Raw genomic sequence first — 17,976 nt, forward strand, 5'->3', positions numbered from 1 at the left:
ACACTACTGTTCATAAACTGCTGGGATGTTTTCACTGAAACTCACCCAGAAGACTTGAAAGACATTTTCCAACAAGAATTGTTCACCAGGTGGTGCCACCTGCCATGGATAAGGCTACAGAGGGGTCACATGCATCCATCCATCCATTATCTGTAGCCGCTTATACTGTTCTTCAGGGTCACAGGCAAGCTGGAGCCTATCCCAGCTGACTATGGGCGAGAGGCAGGGTACACCCTGGACAAGTCGCCAGGTTATCGCAGGGCTGACACAGAGACAAACAACCATTCAAGTCAAGTCAATTCAAGTTTATTTGTATAGCGCTTTTAACAACAAGCATTGTCACAAAGCAGCTTTACAGAATTTGAACGACTTCAAATATGAGCTAATTTTATCCCTAATCTATCCCCAGTGAGCATGCCTGTGGTGACAGTGGCAAGGAAAAACTCCCTCAGACGACATGAGGAAGAAACCTCAAGAGGAACTAGACTCAAAAGGGAACCCATCCTCATGCAGGCAACAACAGACAACATGACTATAACATTAACAGTCCTAACATAAAGTCAGCTTCGTTGATGCTATAAACCCCCCACCAACAGAAACCTGAGCGCAAAACCGTTCACAACAACTGTAGTCCCAAAGTCAGCAAGTCAACTGTAGTCCCCAGCCACAAAAGCACCACTGCAAGAGTCCAGAGCGTCCTCCAGGCGCGACCCCCAACTGTCCACATGGGGCCGTGCTCCACAGGAGCGATGCGATGAGACTCCAACCAGACACAGGGCACCAGGATGGATCAGGCAGGTCTGAGGAGCAGAAGAAGTCAGCATCTCGATCCCAGGACCGACATGTAACTCAGAGGGACAGATTGTGTGTGTGTGTGGGGGGGGGAGAAAACACAGGTTGTTAGGTATGCCCAATGTCACCTGAATAAGTAGGAACAGTATACATATTGCACTGAGTATAAGCAGGGACTCCGGCAACTAACTATGACAGCATACGGGCGTTCAATAAGTAATGCCCCTGACCCACTTCCAGTTGTCTGATCTAGCTGAAATTTTGCATGTGCAATGATTTATATCTCTATGGGTTATGTGGCAAATTACAGCTCTGAACTAATTGTGGTTTCGGATTTACAGGTGTTTGAACTGAGTCAGGTGTGAAATGGAGCCTGTTGAGTGTCACGCAGTGATCCGGTTTTTGTATTTGAAAGGACGCACACCACAGGAGACTTTTGATGAAATGAAAGAAATTTGTGGTGATAATGCCCCATCATATGACCTTGTAAAACGCTGGCATCGTGAATTCAAACATGGCCGGAAGTCTGTGGAAACAGCTCCCAGACCTGGTCCCCCCCCCCCCCCCCCTTCTGCCATTGATGAGGCATCTGCCCGTCAAGTTGAGGCTGCCATTTTGGAAGATTGGCGCATTACTATTCGCCAAATAGCCCAAGAGGTCAAGATTAGTACCTGTACTAAGTAGTACCTGTCTGTGGAAACTATCATTCATGACCATTTGCATATGCATAAGGTGTTTGCCAGATGGATTCCCAGGTTGCGCACACCTTTCCAGAAGCGAGAACGCGTCGAGTGCTCGAGGATGAATTTGGAGATGTGCCAAGAAGATGAGTCAAAGTTTTTCAAAAGACTGATTACACAGGATGAAACCTGGGTCCATCACTATGATCCAGAGACCAAAGCCCAGTCAATGCAGTGGAAGCACTTGGACTCACCACCTCCAAAGAAGGCAAGGGTGCAGCCCTCCGCTGGCAAGGTCATGCTCACAGTCTTCTGGGACCAGGACGGAGTAGTGATGACAGATTTCCTGGCAAAGGGTACCACAATTATAGGAGCCTATTATGCTTCACTTTTAAGGAAATTAAGAGAAGCTATCAAAATCAAGAGGCGGGGCAAGATCAGCAAAGGTATCCTCCTCCTGCAGGACAACGCTCCGGTCCACAACTCGCTTGTCGCCAGATCAGAAGCACGGGAGTGTGGCTATGAAATCCTCCCCCATCCTCCCTACTCTCCTGACCTTGCACCCTCTGACTTTCACCTCTTCCCAGCCATGAAGTTGTTTTTGAAAGGAAAGCGTTTCCCAGATGATGCAGCCTTGATTTCTGAAGTCACGTCGTGGTTGGAGGACCAACCTGGGGTGTTCTACAAAAACGGTCTCCAGAGCTGCATCAAACGATGGGAGAAATGCATAACTCTGGGTGGTTCCTATGTAGAGAAAGACTAATAACTGTGCCAAGTTTCGTTGCTCTACTGCTATGGGAAGTGGGTCAGGGGCATTATGGGCAAAACAGACGAGCTTCAAGCTCTTGCTATGGGAAAAGATTTGATACTTTGTGTAGAGTCGTGGTTGAAACCCCACATCATGAACTGTGAACTACTTCTAAGTTCCAAATTTATAATTCATACACGAGATAGAGAAACCAGAGTTGGTGGAGGGATTTTCTTAGCAGTAAGAAATAATATACTTAGTCTTTGTAGAACTGACTTGGAAGGGAACGCAGAGATATTAGCTTGCGAATTGCGTCCAGATAAGAGAAGAAAAATCCTTGTTATTGTTTTCTACAGGCCTTCTGATATGGATCTCAATTACCTCAAGGAATTTAAGAAATCTTTACGCCTTGCATCTAAAGCGAACTTTGATCAACTTATGATTCTCGGAGATTTTAACCTCCCTAATATCGATTGGACTATGGGTACCGCAACTACAAGCGATTTGTCTTCACAATTATTTTACAAAAACTGTGAAAGACAACTATCTATGGCAGCTGATTGACTTTCCAACGAGAGGGGATAATATTTTAGACCTAATTCTGACAACTATTCCTACAAAATTATGTCATATTCATGGTTTCAGTGATATAATTTCAACAGTTCAACTTATAAGTTTTGAACTTGATCTTAAAATTCCGAAAAAGCTGAAAATAATGTGCACTGTTTACAATCTAAAGCGAGCTGACTGGTTAGGTCTAAAACAAACATTGAAGTGTATCCCCTAGGATATGTGTTTTGTTTCAAATGACATTGACACTTCCCTGTTGAATTGGTGCAACCTCTTTCTTTCTGCCGTAAATGAGCACATTCCGAAGTGCAAACCACGCAATGTAAATGACCTGCCTTGGATTGACAATTAACTCTTTTCATTGTTAAAAAGAAAGATGTAACCAGAAAAAAGCTTTCCAAAAATTATTCGCTGTTGTGTAAAATTAAATACGATGAATTACGGAGAACCGCAAAAATAATGATTAGAGAAAAGAAGAAAGAACATGCTGAAACCGAAGACAGCTATTTCTGATAACCTGAAGCAATTTTGGTCGTATGTTAAAACTTGCACATCGGACAAACCATCTCCTAGTTTTCTTAGGGATGGCCGCATGTTCCTAACTGACAGTAGAGACAAAGCAAACTTGTTAAATAAATTCTTCCACTCTGTATTTAACCCTGCTACTGATGCTTCACCACCTAGTTACCAGGCTTTTTGCAGTGAGCATGAAGAATTGGATTCCATCATAATTACAGTTCTTGAAGTGATTGACGCCCTGATCAACCTCAACCCAAACAAAGCCTGTGGACAGGACGACATTCCTGGATCGCTTTTAAAATACACGGCTGCAGAAATTGTGCCTTCTCTATGCAGGATATTTAACTTGTCATTGTCGTTAGGTACTGTTCCTGCCAACTGGAAGCGTGCCAACATCTCACCTGTCTTCAAAAAGGATGACCCGACTCTGGCGGAGAACTACAGGCCAATATCACTTCTTTGTATTGTCTCAAAAGTCTTGGAACGTTGTGTATTCAACCACTGCTGGCCTCACTTGTCACCGTTCTTCTACCACCTCCAGCATGGTTTCCAACAAGGCAACTCTACGGTCACGCAGTTGTTAGAGGTGTATCATGACATCTTAGACACGCTAGCCAGTGGTCGGGAAGTTGATGTAATCCATCTCGACCTATCAAAAGTGTTCGACAAAGTACCTCACAATCTACTTCTGTCTAAACTCCAGCTCTTCGGCTTGTCTGGCTCTGTTCTTCAGTGGTTTATAAGTTACCTGTCGAATAGACATCAGCAAGTTGCCCTCGATGGCATATTCTCTGACTGGCTCCCAGTGACATCAGGGGTACCGCAGGGTCCGCTACTATTCTTAGTCTATGTCAATGACATGTCAAGCTACACTATTCACGGATCAAGTCTTGCCTTATTTGCGGATGATAGCAAGCTATATCGCTCTATCGACTCTGACAGTTCTACCACCTCACTGCAAGCTGACCTGGACAGCCTACACAAATGGAGTGTTGACCACAACATGTCATTTAACACTGCCAAATGTAAAGTGTTGCACATGACCAAGAGAAAATCTTGTCGCAGACCACAACAAAGTTACCATCTAGATGGTCAAACCTTAGACTCTGCTCCTTCAACCAGAGATCTGGGTGTTATGGTTACTGCTCCACTTTCATGGGCTACACACATAGAAGAGACATGTGCAAAAGGCAACAGAGTCCTAGGCCTCGTGAAGCGAGTGTATGGTAGAGATATTTCTGACTTATCTACTAGAAAACTGATGTATACTGCATTAGTTAGACCAGTCCTAGAATATGCCTCGTGCCTTTGGTCACCCTACACTGCGAAGCATCTAAGGCGAATAGAAAATATTCAACATCTTGCCACTAAGTTTATATTGAACTATCTGGATAGACATATAAACTACAACGAGAGACTCAAAAGACTTGACTTTTTACCATTGGAATACAGAAGAGATATACACAATCTAATTCTCCTATATAAAATGAGAGCTGGACTTATTAATGCAAATTTTGATCATCTTTTGCTTCCTGTAACATCACGTTACGCTACTCGAAACTATGATCCTGTAAATATTCATCCTGTTTTCTTTCACAGTCAACAGTACTTTACAAAGTAATTTTTCCCTAGAACTATTAAACTTTGGAACAATTTGCCTAGTTTTATAAAATATGCCAACACAGTTAATCAATTTAAGAATTTAATTTATTTTCAATATAAAGACAAGCGAAAGCTATACATTCTTCTATAGTTAATCAATTATATTGGTATATGAGTGATTCCATGCTTATGGGTACTGAAATGGGGACATGAACTTATTTTTAAAAATTCACCTAAAAACATTTCTTTTTTTACCATCAGGTCACAAAACATGTAATCTTTAATGAATGATATGTTAAAAGATAACTTTAATTTTCTGAGATGTAATAAAAACATATTTATATGCCAAAGTCAGAACGTAACAGAAGTGTTCTGGACATATATATTCTCAATTTTAACAATGTAGAATTACTTTTTGAAACATAGGAAGGTGATGTTTTAGCAAATATAATTAATAAACGTGTAGTAGAATAAACATACACATTCTTTCAATAAGATTAACATGGTATATAGCTAGATTGTAATTAATTTGTAACAGACGCGAGATGGACAATTGTAACAGAAGTAATGTAACAGACATCATTTTGGAACTCATAGGCTTGACTTTGGCATATAAATATGTTTTTATTACATCTCAGAAAATTAAAGTTATCTTTTAACATATCATTCATTAAAGATTACATGTTTTGTGACCTGATGGTAAAAAAAGAAATGGTTTTAGGTGAATAAGTTCATGTCCCCATTTCAGTACCCATAAGCGTGGAATCACTCATATCCGAAATTAATTTCTATACGTAGCTTTATTGTCAATTGACTGTTTGGTCGCATTTTTTAATTGAATGAGTCAGTTTGGAGATGTGGTCGAGCAGAGTCGGCTGATAATTATATTTTTACATTATACTTTTTTTTTTTTGGTCTTAATTGCTTGAATATAATTTATATTTTTTGTAACTTTTGTAAGGGATTGAATTTCAATTGGGGCTTTGCCCTGTATTCTTCTCCTGTCACTTTGGTTATTTATTGTTATTTATTTGTAAACACTTATGTTTATATTGGTGGCAAATTTCAATAAACTAAACTAAACTACTTGGAAGGCTGTTCCATAACTGTGGGGCTTTGTAAGAAAAGGCTCTGCCCCCTGATGTAGCCTTCACTATACAAGGTACCAGCAGATAGCCTGCACCTTTTGATCTAAGTAGGCATGGCGGGTCATAGAGGACCAGAAGTTCACTCAGGTACTGTGGTGCGAGACCATTCAGTGCTTTAAAGGTCAATAGTAGTATTTTATCATCAATACAAAATTTGATTGGGAGCCAATGCAGTGTGGATAAGACAGGGGTGATGTGGTCATATTTTCTAGTTCCAGTAAGGACTCTTGCTGCTGCATTTTGAACTAACTGGAGCATGTTAATGCACTTATTGGAACATCCAGACAGTAAGGCATTACAATAATCCAACATGGAGGTAACGAAAGCATGAACTAGTTTTTCCGCGTCATGTAGTAACATTAAATTTCTTATCTTAGCAATATTTCTGAGATGAAAGGAAAGCTATCCGGGTAATGTTATCAACATGAGTTTCAAATGAAAGACTGGGGTCAATAATCACTCTGAGGTCTTTTACTGCTGCACGTGAAGAAACAGAATGGCCATCCAGAGTTACAGTGGAATCAGAAAACTTGCTTCTAGCTGCATGTGGTCCTAGTACAAGTACATCAGTCTTGTCAGAGTTAAGCAGAAGGAAATTAAAGGAACAGTCCACCGTACTTCCATAATGAAATATGCTCTTATCTGAATTGAGACGAGATGCTCCGTACCTGTCTGAGCTTTGCGCGACCTCCCAGTCAGTCAGACGCAGTCAGACGCGCTGTCACTCCTGTTAGCAATGTAGCTAGGCTCAGCATGGCCAATGGTATTTTTGGGGGCTGTAGTTAGATGTGACCAAACTCTTCCGCGTTTTTCCTGTTTACATAGGTTTATATGACCAGTGATATGAAACAAGTTCAGTTACACAAATTGAAACGTAGCGATTTTCTATGCTATGGAAAGTCCGCACTATAATGACAGGCGTACTAACACCTTCTGCGCGCTTCAACAGCGCATTGATATCTGAGCTCCGTATCATTCGCCCTGCTGTAAGGGCTCTAATGCCGGAGTTGGGGGATTACTAACTCCACCTCGGGCATCCAGACTTACCCCTACAGAAACTACACTGTTCTCATTCTCACTGACCTTCTCTAAAGCCTGGATACGCGCTTCTAACACTATAATCTTCTCTGTCAGAGAGCTAACTAATCTGCACTTATCACAAATAAAGATATTGCTAACGACGGAGGAAGAATGACTGCACTCAGCACACTGAACAGGCTGAAGGTGTGCCCTGATGAAAAGATTCATGTACTTTAATTGAAGACCTGTTGATATTAAAGCAGATCCGATGTGGACGGCCTCCGCTTGTGGTCTTTACACAGGAGGAAAAAGAAAAAGAAAGCTTCCAGTCTCGGTGTTCTTCCGATAAAAGAGAGAGAAAAAAAGCGGAAAAAGGAAGGCAACAGTACAATAAAAATGAAGAGGGTACTGGAAAATTATCTGTAGAAAAATTTTTAAAAAGATTAGTAATTAACGCCAACACTCACAGAAAAAAAGACTCATCGCAAACAACTCAGGAACCAGGAAGTGCGTAGCACACACTCACATCTATGGTCAATTTAGAGGCACCAATTAACCTATCCTGCATGTCTTTGGACTGTGGAGGAAACCCACACAGACACGGAGAAAATATGCAAACTCCATACAGAAAGGCCCTCGCTGGCCGCTGGGCTTGAACCCAGGACCATCTTGCTGTGAGACGACAGTGCTAACCACTACACCACTGTGCAGCCAGGGTCACATACAATTTCATGAAAATTGCTACTTCTTCTACAGGATTGATCAGATTTTGATCAAACTTTTATGGAGTGTTTTATGGTGGATGTGTATAAAAGTTCTCAAGACGGTGGTGCCACCTGTCATATTCAACATTTTATGGGCATTTGAAAATTTTGGGTGACTCATCACATTAAACATGACTGTTCGTAAACTGCTAGGATGTTTTCACTGAAACTCACCCAGAAGACTATAAAGACATGTTCCAATAAGAATTATTCACCAGGTGGCGCCACCTGCCATAGCTGTGGCTACACAGGGGTCATATGCTCATATTTACATAGGAATAACATCCATGAAATGTATCAGTCAGGATTTAGACCTCATCATAGCACAGAGACAGCACTGGTTAAAGTAGTAAACGACCTACTGTTGGCGTCTGATCAGGGCTGTGTCTCGCTACTTGTGTTGCTTGACCTTAGTGCAGCATTTGATACCATTGATCATTCCATTCTTCTGGATAGACTAGAAAATGTTGTGGGAGTTAAGGGAATGGCCCTCTCCTGGCTCAGGTCTTATCTAACTGATCGTTATCAGTATGTTGATATAAATGGTGATATTTCTAGACGTACCGAGGTAAAGTTTGGTGTTCCACAAGGTTCTGTCTTGGGTCCACTGCTTTTTTCTCTATATATGTTACCTCTGGGCGATACTATTCGTAAACATTGTATTAGTTTCCACTGTTATGCTGATGACACACTGTTGTATGTCTCTGCAAAACCTGATGAGAGACACCAGCTTAATAGAATTGAGGAATGTGTTAAGGACATTAGACACTGGATGCTTATTAATTTCCTTCTGCTTAACTCTGACAAGACTGAAGTACTTGTGCTAGGACCACATACAGCTAGAAGTAAGTTTTCTGATTACACAGTAACTCTGGATGGCCTTTCTGTTTCTTCACGTGCAGCAGTAAAAGACCTCGGAGTGATTATTGACCCCGGTCTTTCATTCGAAACTCACATTGATAACATCACCCAGATAGCTTTCTTTCATCTCAGAAATATTGCAAAGATAAGAAATTTAATGTCATTGCATGATGCGGAAAAACTAGTCCATGCTTTCGTTACCTCCAGGTTGGATTATTGTAATGCTTTACTGTCTGGATGTTCCAATAAGTGCATAAACAAGCTCCAGTTAGTTCAAAATGCAGCAACAAGAGTCCTTACTGGAACTAGAAAATATGACCACATCATGCCTGTCTTATCCACACTGCATTGGCTCCCAATCAAATTTCGTATTGATTATAAAATACTACTATTGACCTTTAAAGCACTAAATGGTCTCGCACCACAGTACCTGAGTGAACTTCTGCTCCTCTATGACCCGCTACGCCTACTTAGATCAAAAGGTGCAGGCTATCTGCTGGTACCTCGTATAGTGAAGGCTACATCAGGGGGCAGAGCCTTTTCCTACAAAGCCCCACAGTTATGGAACAGCCTTCCAAGTAATGTTCGGGAATCAGACACAGTCTCAGCATTTAAGTCTAGGCTGAAAACATATCTGTTTAGTCAAGCCTTTTGTTAATGGTGTTTATGAGGTAAAGGAGTAGATCTGGAGGGTCCTCAGACATAGAGTGTTTTGGTAAACTGGGATGTATGGATGCTGTCAGTCCCCACTCGCTTGCTCACTCGAGTTTGTTGACAGTGTAGTGGCTGGCTGCTTTATGTCCCGGGGCTCCCTCATGCCTGTGTTACCTTCTGGCTCTCTCCTTTTAGTTATGCTGTCATAGTTAGTTGCCGGAGTCCCTGCTTGTACTCGGTGCAATATGTATACTGTTCCTACTTATTCAGGTGACATTGGGCATACCTAACCACCTGTGTTTTCTTTCCCTCCCCCCCACCCCAAATCTGTCCCTCTGAGTTACATGGAGTCAACAGGAAATCTTTTGGTGGAGACCTCGACTGGCTATCGTAGCCTGCAGGGAATCAGCCATCAGACATTCTGTCGCATGTCCCAGACCCGGTGAAATGTAACTAAATTGTCTTGGCCAGCCCTAAGGGTCCCATCTGCATCTCATCATTGCTGAGGAGTGTGCTCCCATCACCCAATCAAGCATCCAGCCAGAGCAGGTCATGATATATTTTACCATATTAACATGCCATTGTTGTGTGTTATGCCTGATGTAAAGACTCTCGTCTCTGCGAGCCTACCACACAGATTTAATACTTGTCATTTTTAGGGCATACCTAACAACCTGTGTTTTCTTTCTCTCCCCCCCCCCCCCCCCCCCCCAATCTGTCCCTCTGGGTTGCATGTTGATCCTGGGATTGGGATGCTGGCCTCTTCTGCCCCTCGGACCTGCTTGATCCATCCTGGTGCCCTGTGTCTGGTCGGAGTTTTATCGCACCGCTCCTGTGAAGGATGGCCCCATGAGGACAGTTGAGGGTTATACCTGTTAAAACTGTTAATATTATAGTCAGGCTGTCTGTTGTTGCCCAAATGAGGATGGGTTCCCTTTTGAGTCTGGTTCCTCTCGAGGTTTCTTCCTCATGTCGTCTGAGGGAGTTTTTCCTTGCCACCGTCGCCACAGGCTTGCTCATTGGGGATAGATTAGGGATAAAATTAGCTCATGTTTTAAGTCGTTCAAATTCTGTAAAGCTGCTTTGCGACAATGTTTATTGTTAAAAGCGCTATACAAATAAACTTGATTTGATTTGATTTGATATGCAATTTCATAAAAATCGCAATTCCTCCCACAGGATTGATGGGATTTCAAACTCACACACAACAACAGTGGCCAGTAGGAGCTACAGCCTCACTGAGGCTATTTTTGTTGGAAGGAGTCTCCAGTGTCGGAGGTAAAGCTGTAACTTTTACCCTTTTACCTCTTCTTTATTAGCACAACAAAACCTGTGTTGTTTCACTTGTCTCCAGCTAGCATCCTCTTATCATTATTGTCTCATCTCATCTCATCTCATCTCATCTCATCTCATTATCTCTGACCGCTTTATCCTTCTACAGGGTCGCAGGCAAGCTGGAGCCTATCCCAGCTGACTACGGGCGAAAGGCGGGGTACACCCTGGACAAGTCGCCAGGTCATCACAGGGCCAACACATAGACAACCATTCACTCTCACATTCACACCTACGGTCAATTTAGAGTCACCAGTTAACCTAACCTGCATGTCTTTGGACTGTGGGGGAAACCGGAGGAAACCCACGCGGACACGGGGAGAACATGCAAACTCCGCACAGAAAGGCCCTTGCCGGCCAAGGGGCTCGAACCCGGACCTTCTTGCTGTGAGGCGACAGCGCTAACCACTACACCACCATGCCGCCCTTATCATTATTGTAATATTTAAAATGTTTTCACTTAATTCACATTGATATACTGTTTCATCAATTTCATAAGGCAAATTTAATGGGTTGCTTGTCTTGTTGATTATATTAGTTTATATTGTGTATACTTGATGAAACTGTTTACTCTTGTCTATATCATTTACCTTCAACCACTGGTTTTGATGTTTCCTCATCTTCAGATATTACTTCCTCCTTTTGTTCCACCTCAGCCTCCTTCACCACTTCCTCTTTCTCGAGTTTACTGGTATCTGTAAATCCAAGAACACAGTGGATAGAAAATGCATTATTGTTTTTTATTTTATTGCATTTTATTTTATTTTGTAATGTTTGTTTGTTTCTTTCTTTCTTTTAATGAAAAGAGCAGAGCAAAAACAGCCATGGAGTAAAACTAAAACTAAAGTTGCCATGTTTTGGTAATGGTACCAAGTTTTGAAGACCATGACATTTAGGAGTGTTCATCTCTCTAACAATCTCATAGGGAAACAAGAAGTGCTTGAACATACTTTTCATGCCAACAAACTTCTGGGCTACATTAAGAGGAACACTAGATATATTCAGTCTGTGAATGTTTGAAGATGTGTATAGCTCACACTAGTCAGGCCTCTTTTGGGGAATGCCACACAAATTTCGGCTCCACAATCGGTAGAACTTATTTGCAGAATAGAATGCACACCAAGGCGTGCTACTAATTACATCCTGAAGTTATCATTTTCGGGTTCAGTGTCATATAGTGATAGGTTAAAAGTTTTATATCTACTTCCTCTTAACTATCGGCATAAATATTTAGATATGGTTTTCTTTTTAAAATGTCCCATAGTCTGTATCTCCTTCAGTGCAACCTGGTCCTTGCTGCTCAAGATCAACCACATCCTTGAGCTCAGTCACATCCTTGAGCAGCAGTGTTAAGTATAATGTTCATAAGTGTAAAACCACAACCTACCAGAAATCCTTTGTTGTTAGAACTACAAGAATTTTGAATATTCTTTCAGATTAAATAAATTTAAACACGGACAATCTTAGCTCTTTTAAATCTACAATGTTTAATTATTATTTATTTTGCTTTAAATTATTATGATTGCAACAACCCTCACACTTGTCAATTTCATAATTGAAATGTACAGTGTCTTGCAAAAGTATTCATCCCCCTTGGCGTTTGTCCTGTTTTGTTGCATTACAAGCTGGAATTAAAATGGATGTTTGGGGGGTTAGCACCATTTGATTTACACAACATACCTACAACTTTAAAGGTACAAATTGTTGTTTTATTGTGACAAATAAAAATTAAGAAGAAAAAAACAGAAATCTGGAGTGTGCATAGGTATTCACCCCTCCCAAAGTCAGCACTTTGTAGAGTCACCTTTTGCTGCAATTACAGCTCCCAGTCTCTTGGGGTATGTCTGTATTAGCTTAGGGTTGGGGAACCCTAACCCCCTTTCATATGAAACCCCTCAATAAGAGCTGGTCCAACCAATTCACTTCATAAGTCACATAATTAGTTGATTAAGATCCACCTGTGTGCAATCAATGTGTCACATGATCTGTCATATGATGTCAGTATAAATCAACCTGTTCTGGAAGGACCTTGACTCTGCAACACTACTAAGCAAGCAACATGAAAACCAAGGAGCACTCCAAACAGGTCAGAGACAAAGTTGTGAAGAACTATGGATCAGGGTTGGGTTATAAAAAATATCCCAAACTTTGAATATCCCACAGAGCATCATTAAATCCATTATAGCAAAATGGAAAGAATAGGGCACCACTACAAACCTGACAAGAGAAGGCCGCCCACCAAAATTCACAGACCTGGAAAGGAGGGCCTTAATCAGAGATGCAACAAAGACACCAAAGATAACACTGAAGGAGCTGCAAAGATCCACAGTGGAGATGGGAGTATTTGTCCATGGGACCACTTTAAGCCATACACTCCACAAAATGGGGCTTTATGGAAGAGTGGCCAGAAAAAAAGTTTAAGAAAACACGTTTGGAGTTTGCCAACAGCATGTGGCAGACTCCCCAAACACATAGAAGAAGATTCTCTGGTCAAATGAGACTAAAATTGATCTCTTTGGCCATCATGGGAAATGCCATGGGTGGCACAAACCCTGAGAACACTATTCGTACAATGAAGCATGGTGGTGGCAGCATCATGCTGTGGGGATATTTTTCATCTGCAGGGACAGGAAAGCTGGTTAGGACTGAAGGAAAGATGGATGGCATTAAATACAGGGCAATTCTGGAGGAAAACCTGTTTGAGTCGGCTAGAGGTTTGAGACTGGAACAAAGGTTCATGTTTCAGCAGGACAATGACCCTAAACATACTGCTAAAGCTACACTGGAGTGGTTTAAAGGGAAACATTTAAATGTCTTGGAATGGCCTAGTCAAAGCTCAGACTTCAATCTAATTGAGAATCTGTGGCGTAACTTGAAGATTGCTGTACACCAACACAACCCATCTAACTTGAAGGCATTGGGGCAGTTTTGCCTTGAGGAATGGGCAAAAGTCCCAGTGGCTAGATGTGCCAAGGTAATAGAGACATACCCCAAGAGTCTTGCAGCTGTAATTGCAGCAAAAGGTGGCTCTACAAAGTATTGACTTTGGGGGGTGAATACCTATGCACACTCCAGATTTCTGTTTTTTCATCATAATTATTGTTTGTGTCACAATAAAACAACAATTTGCACCTTTAAAGTTGTAGGCATTTTGTATAAATCAAATGGTGCTAACCCCCCAAACATCCATTTTAATTCCAGCTTGTAATGCAACAAAACAGGACAAACACAAAGGGGGATGAATACTTTTGCAAGACATTGTAATTCATTCCGTAGTCATGCACATCCTGTCTTATGTTTTTGGTAGACTACATTGTTTTATAGGGTTTTTTAAAACTCTTTTTTTAACCTTTTTATACTTTTATAGGTTTTTTTTTTTTTAAATATACCTTGGGCCCACAGTAATTGGCTAATTGTCAATTAATCACTTACAATTAATAATTGATTATTAAATAATTACAATTACAATTTATAATTGTGGTTACATTTATTTATTTATTTTCATTTTTCCCTTTTATTTAATTTATAAAGATTTTTTTTATATTTTTATACTTTTTTAAAATTAATTTGAGCATTGATGGCAAAGCTAATAAAATAAATAAGAAACAAAATTATATTGAATAATGGAAAACATGGCTTCTTAAATGGGAACCCATTGAAATAAAAACACTCTGTCCTTGGGTTCAATATCGAGCTCTAGATCTTTTTCTAGCGATGTAGTGATTAGTGTTTTAGAGGTACACTCTTAGAAATCATGGTTCCCCAAGGGTTCTTTAACCAGATAAGGGTTCTTAGCTCATCCAAGTTTTTTCTCTGAAAGAGAGACTCTGTCCTCGGTGTACATCTGTGTCTAAGTTAGATAGTCATCTGCCTCGCCATCTTGTTTCCTCTCTCATTTTTAGCTACTTTGAAACCTGGAACCAACTGTAGGAAATATATTATTATCATTATATCACAATTATAGTCTCTTGTTTTTAATCTCTCCCTCCTCTTCTTCCATGCCATCTGTTTGGAAATATCATCAGCAAATTTAGACTCCTCCATCTTCTTTCTCTAGCTCCAACGGTTTCATTGTTTCTAGCTTGTCTGTTGATGTGATTAAAATCATCATGTCATCTAGGTCAGTTGCTGTGTAAATATTTATCCATTGTCAATTGTGTCCTCTATAGCATCCCTACTGTCAACACTGCTACTGAGTAAGGGTTACATAAACTAGCTGGCTACTCAGGGCAGTGGGAGAAAAAAAAAACAGTAGCGAGGCATACAATACAATATTTATATTCATGCAAGATAAATCCAATTTCTACCATCAACTGCACATTGTGTAAGACTACACATGTATGTCATTTTTATTTTGCTTGAATGGAATGTTGATAATTTTTTACTTCATGCACTTTCTTTCTTTAAAATAATTCTGAATAAACAGAAGTAAAAATCCTCCAGTAGTTTTGTCATCTTGTAAAACAAAATGAAGTCCTTGCATTGTGGCATGATGTCCTGACCAACAATGTGAAAATCTGATGATGTTTTAGGTCATATTTATGCAGAAATATAGAAATTTCTAAAGGGTTCACAAACTTTCAAGCACCACTGTGTGTGTGTGTGTGTTATATCTCATCTCATATATATATATATATATATATATATATATATATATATATATATATATATATATACGCGCGCGCACACACACACACACACAGTGGTGCATGTCAGCTCACAGGCTGGTCCAAAGTAATTTTTTTGAAGGCTACAGCTGAACATGGCAGTTTAACTCTTGGATCATTATCAGCCTAGAAAAAAAACACACCAGATGCTCCTATAGATGTTGCATCCTCCATCAAAAAAAGGTGAGCTTTAATAAGGGCGCTGTTGATGGACATGAGCTTCCATGCTGCGCTTTCTCAGTTCCAGAATCAACAGCTGAGCCTGGTTATCCACACAAGTGCATTTTATGAAATGGTATGTCCTTGTATAGTGCAATATGATACACGAATTTATTGCACTAATTTATTCATTCTTGTCATGAACAATATATCAAAAACATATGCATTGAAGCTGGAAGAGAAACCTGTAGCCAGTTTGTGGCTGTAAATTGGGGTTCAGTTTGACACTTTCTTTGCTGTTGATTATCAACATTTAACTGAAGTAATCAAATAGCATCAATTTGTGAATTTCAGTGAAAATAGTGAAACAGTGCTTGCTTTAATTATAGAAAAGACTGTTTGACTATTTTTTTAATTACTTGACTAGCAATTAGTGTTGTTGTTGTTGTTGTTGTCAAGACCACCTAAATTGATACCAAGTCTTGACCAAGACCAAAGTGTGTCAAGACCAAGATAAGACCAAGAATTTGAGGGGTTGAGACCAAGGTAGGGCATGACCGAGTCAAGACCCGGACCAGACCAGTGTATGCGAAAGTGTATGTCATGCCTCATTGTAATGTTTAAAAATGAATATATATCATTAGTAATGACCAAAGTGAATAATAAAGCAGGGGGGAAATCATATTAATTATTTATTTTATTATCAAGCACAAAACTATCAAAAAATCGTGGCTTCCGGATCCCAGAAAAAGGCAGCCTTGCCCCTGGGCTAATCTCACATGACGTCAAGTGTAGAACCCCGGTTATCTGGTTCATTTATGTTCATCTGACTCCGTGCTTGTTTACTTGCTGAAATTGGATATTGTTGTTGGAATCTTACAAAAATGGGAAAGCACTGTGTTGTATTTGGATGTTCAGATTCATATAGAACAGGACATTCAGTTCACAAATTTTCAAGAAATGACACCATGTATGGGCGCTGTGTGAGACGGCTGCCTCTCCAGTAGCTCTGTAGTTTTAGCTCTTTAAACCTCTTTTTTCCACCTTTTTTTTTTACTTTTCTGCTCTTCTTATGAAGACATAGTGTGTTTAACTATATAACATGGATATATTTAACTTTAACACGCAACCAGGAGCCAGTTTTCTCACTTATTCGAGAGAGGAGCTGCTGGCCCTGAAAACAATGGAACGAGCCGGGATACAACACCCCATCCTGGTGGAGCTGAGGAGGAAACCCAGGGGCTGCGAGGCTGGAGCTAAGCTAAAGGCTAGGCTAACGGACAACCGGCAGCACTACAAACCATCCATTCCCTCTGTTATCATGGGGAGTGTGAACTCACTGCCGAATAAAGTCGACGAGTTTTCCGCTCTGAACAACCAGCGGATTTACCAGGAGAGCAGCTTATCTTTACGGAGACATGGCTAACACACCTTGTACTGGATGCTAACGTGGACCTGTGGGGATTCACTGTTGTGAGGGCCGACAGAGACACTAACACATGCGGGAAAAGCAAAGGTGGGGGACTCATCATTTATGTTGACAACCGCTGGTGTAACCCGGGACATATATAAAGACAATTTTACGTTGCCCGGACTTGGAGCTGCTAGCCGTTAGACTGTGGCCATATTATCTGCCGAGGGAGTTCAGTCACGTGATCACCATCTGTGTTTACATCCCTCCAAGGGCAGACGCAGACGCTGCATGTGAGAGGATTCACTCTGTCACAGCAAGGCTGCAGACACAGCACCCTGAGGCATTTATCATAATTTCTGGGGACTTTAATCATGCTACTTTGAACTCTACTTTGGCTGCTTTTTACCAGGCTGTGGATTGTCCAACAAGGAACAACAGGACAATTGACTTGCTGTATGCTAATGTGAGGGATGCATACAGAGCCACACCCCTCCCCCCACTAGGGAAGTCTGACCACAACTTGGTTCTTCTACAGCTGAAGTACACCCCCCTGGTTCAAAGGCAGCCTGCAACAACTAGCTCCATCAGGAGGTGGTCCCCTGAAATGGAAGAGGCCCTCAGGGACTGTTATGACATCATGGACTGGGATGTGCTGCTTAGCCTACACTGTGAGGACAGAGGGGCTGACACACTGTCTGACGGATTACCTTAACTTCTGTACAGACGTGGTCTCCCCCGCTAAGACTGTACGGTGTTACCCTAATAACAAGCCAGGGGTAACACAAGAAGTCAAAGCTGTCCTCAACAGGAAGAAGGCCTGCTCCTGAAGGCGGGATAGGGAGGGGATGAAAGCAGCACAGCAGGAGGTCAAATGCTGTGTGAGGGAAGCTAAGGACAGCTACAGGAGAAAGGTGGAGCAGAAGCTGAAGGAGAACAGCATGAGGGAGGTCTGAGAAGGTGTGAAAACCATCACAGGGCTCAATACAAAGACCAGAGTAATTGAGGGGACAGTGGAGAGGGCGAATGAGTTGAATGACTTTTTCAAT

The 17,976-nt window shown here is 41.1% G+C and overlaps 1 protein-coding gene across 6 annotated transcripts in view; it reads right to left on the reverse strand.

Moving 5' to 3' along the window:
* Positions 1 to 17,976, reverse strand: part of trdn (triadin) — a 265,042-nt gene that overhangs the window by 126,913 nt on the left and 120,153 nt on the right. For all 6 annotated transcript variants that reach the window (XM_060916449.1, XM_060916445.1, XM_060916447.1 and 3 more), the window contains one exon: positions 11,281 to 11,385. In XM_060916449.1, coding sequence (XP_060772432.1) covers positions 11,281 to 11,385 — 105 coding nt within the window. The remainder of the gene's footprint in view (positions 1 to 11,280; positions 11,386 to 17,976) is intronic.

This window comes from Neoarius graeffei, chromosome 3 (assembly GCF_027579695.1).
Source record: "Neoarius graeffei isolate fNeoGra1 chromosome 3, fNeoGra1.pri, whole genome shotgun sequence".
NCBI classification, from domain to species: Eukaryota; Metazoa; Chordata; class Actinopteri; order Siluriformes; family Ariidae; genus Neoarius; species Neoarius graeffei.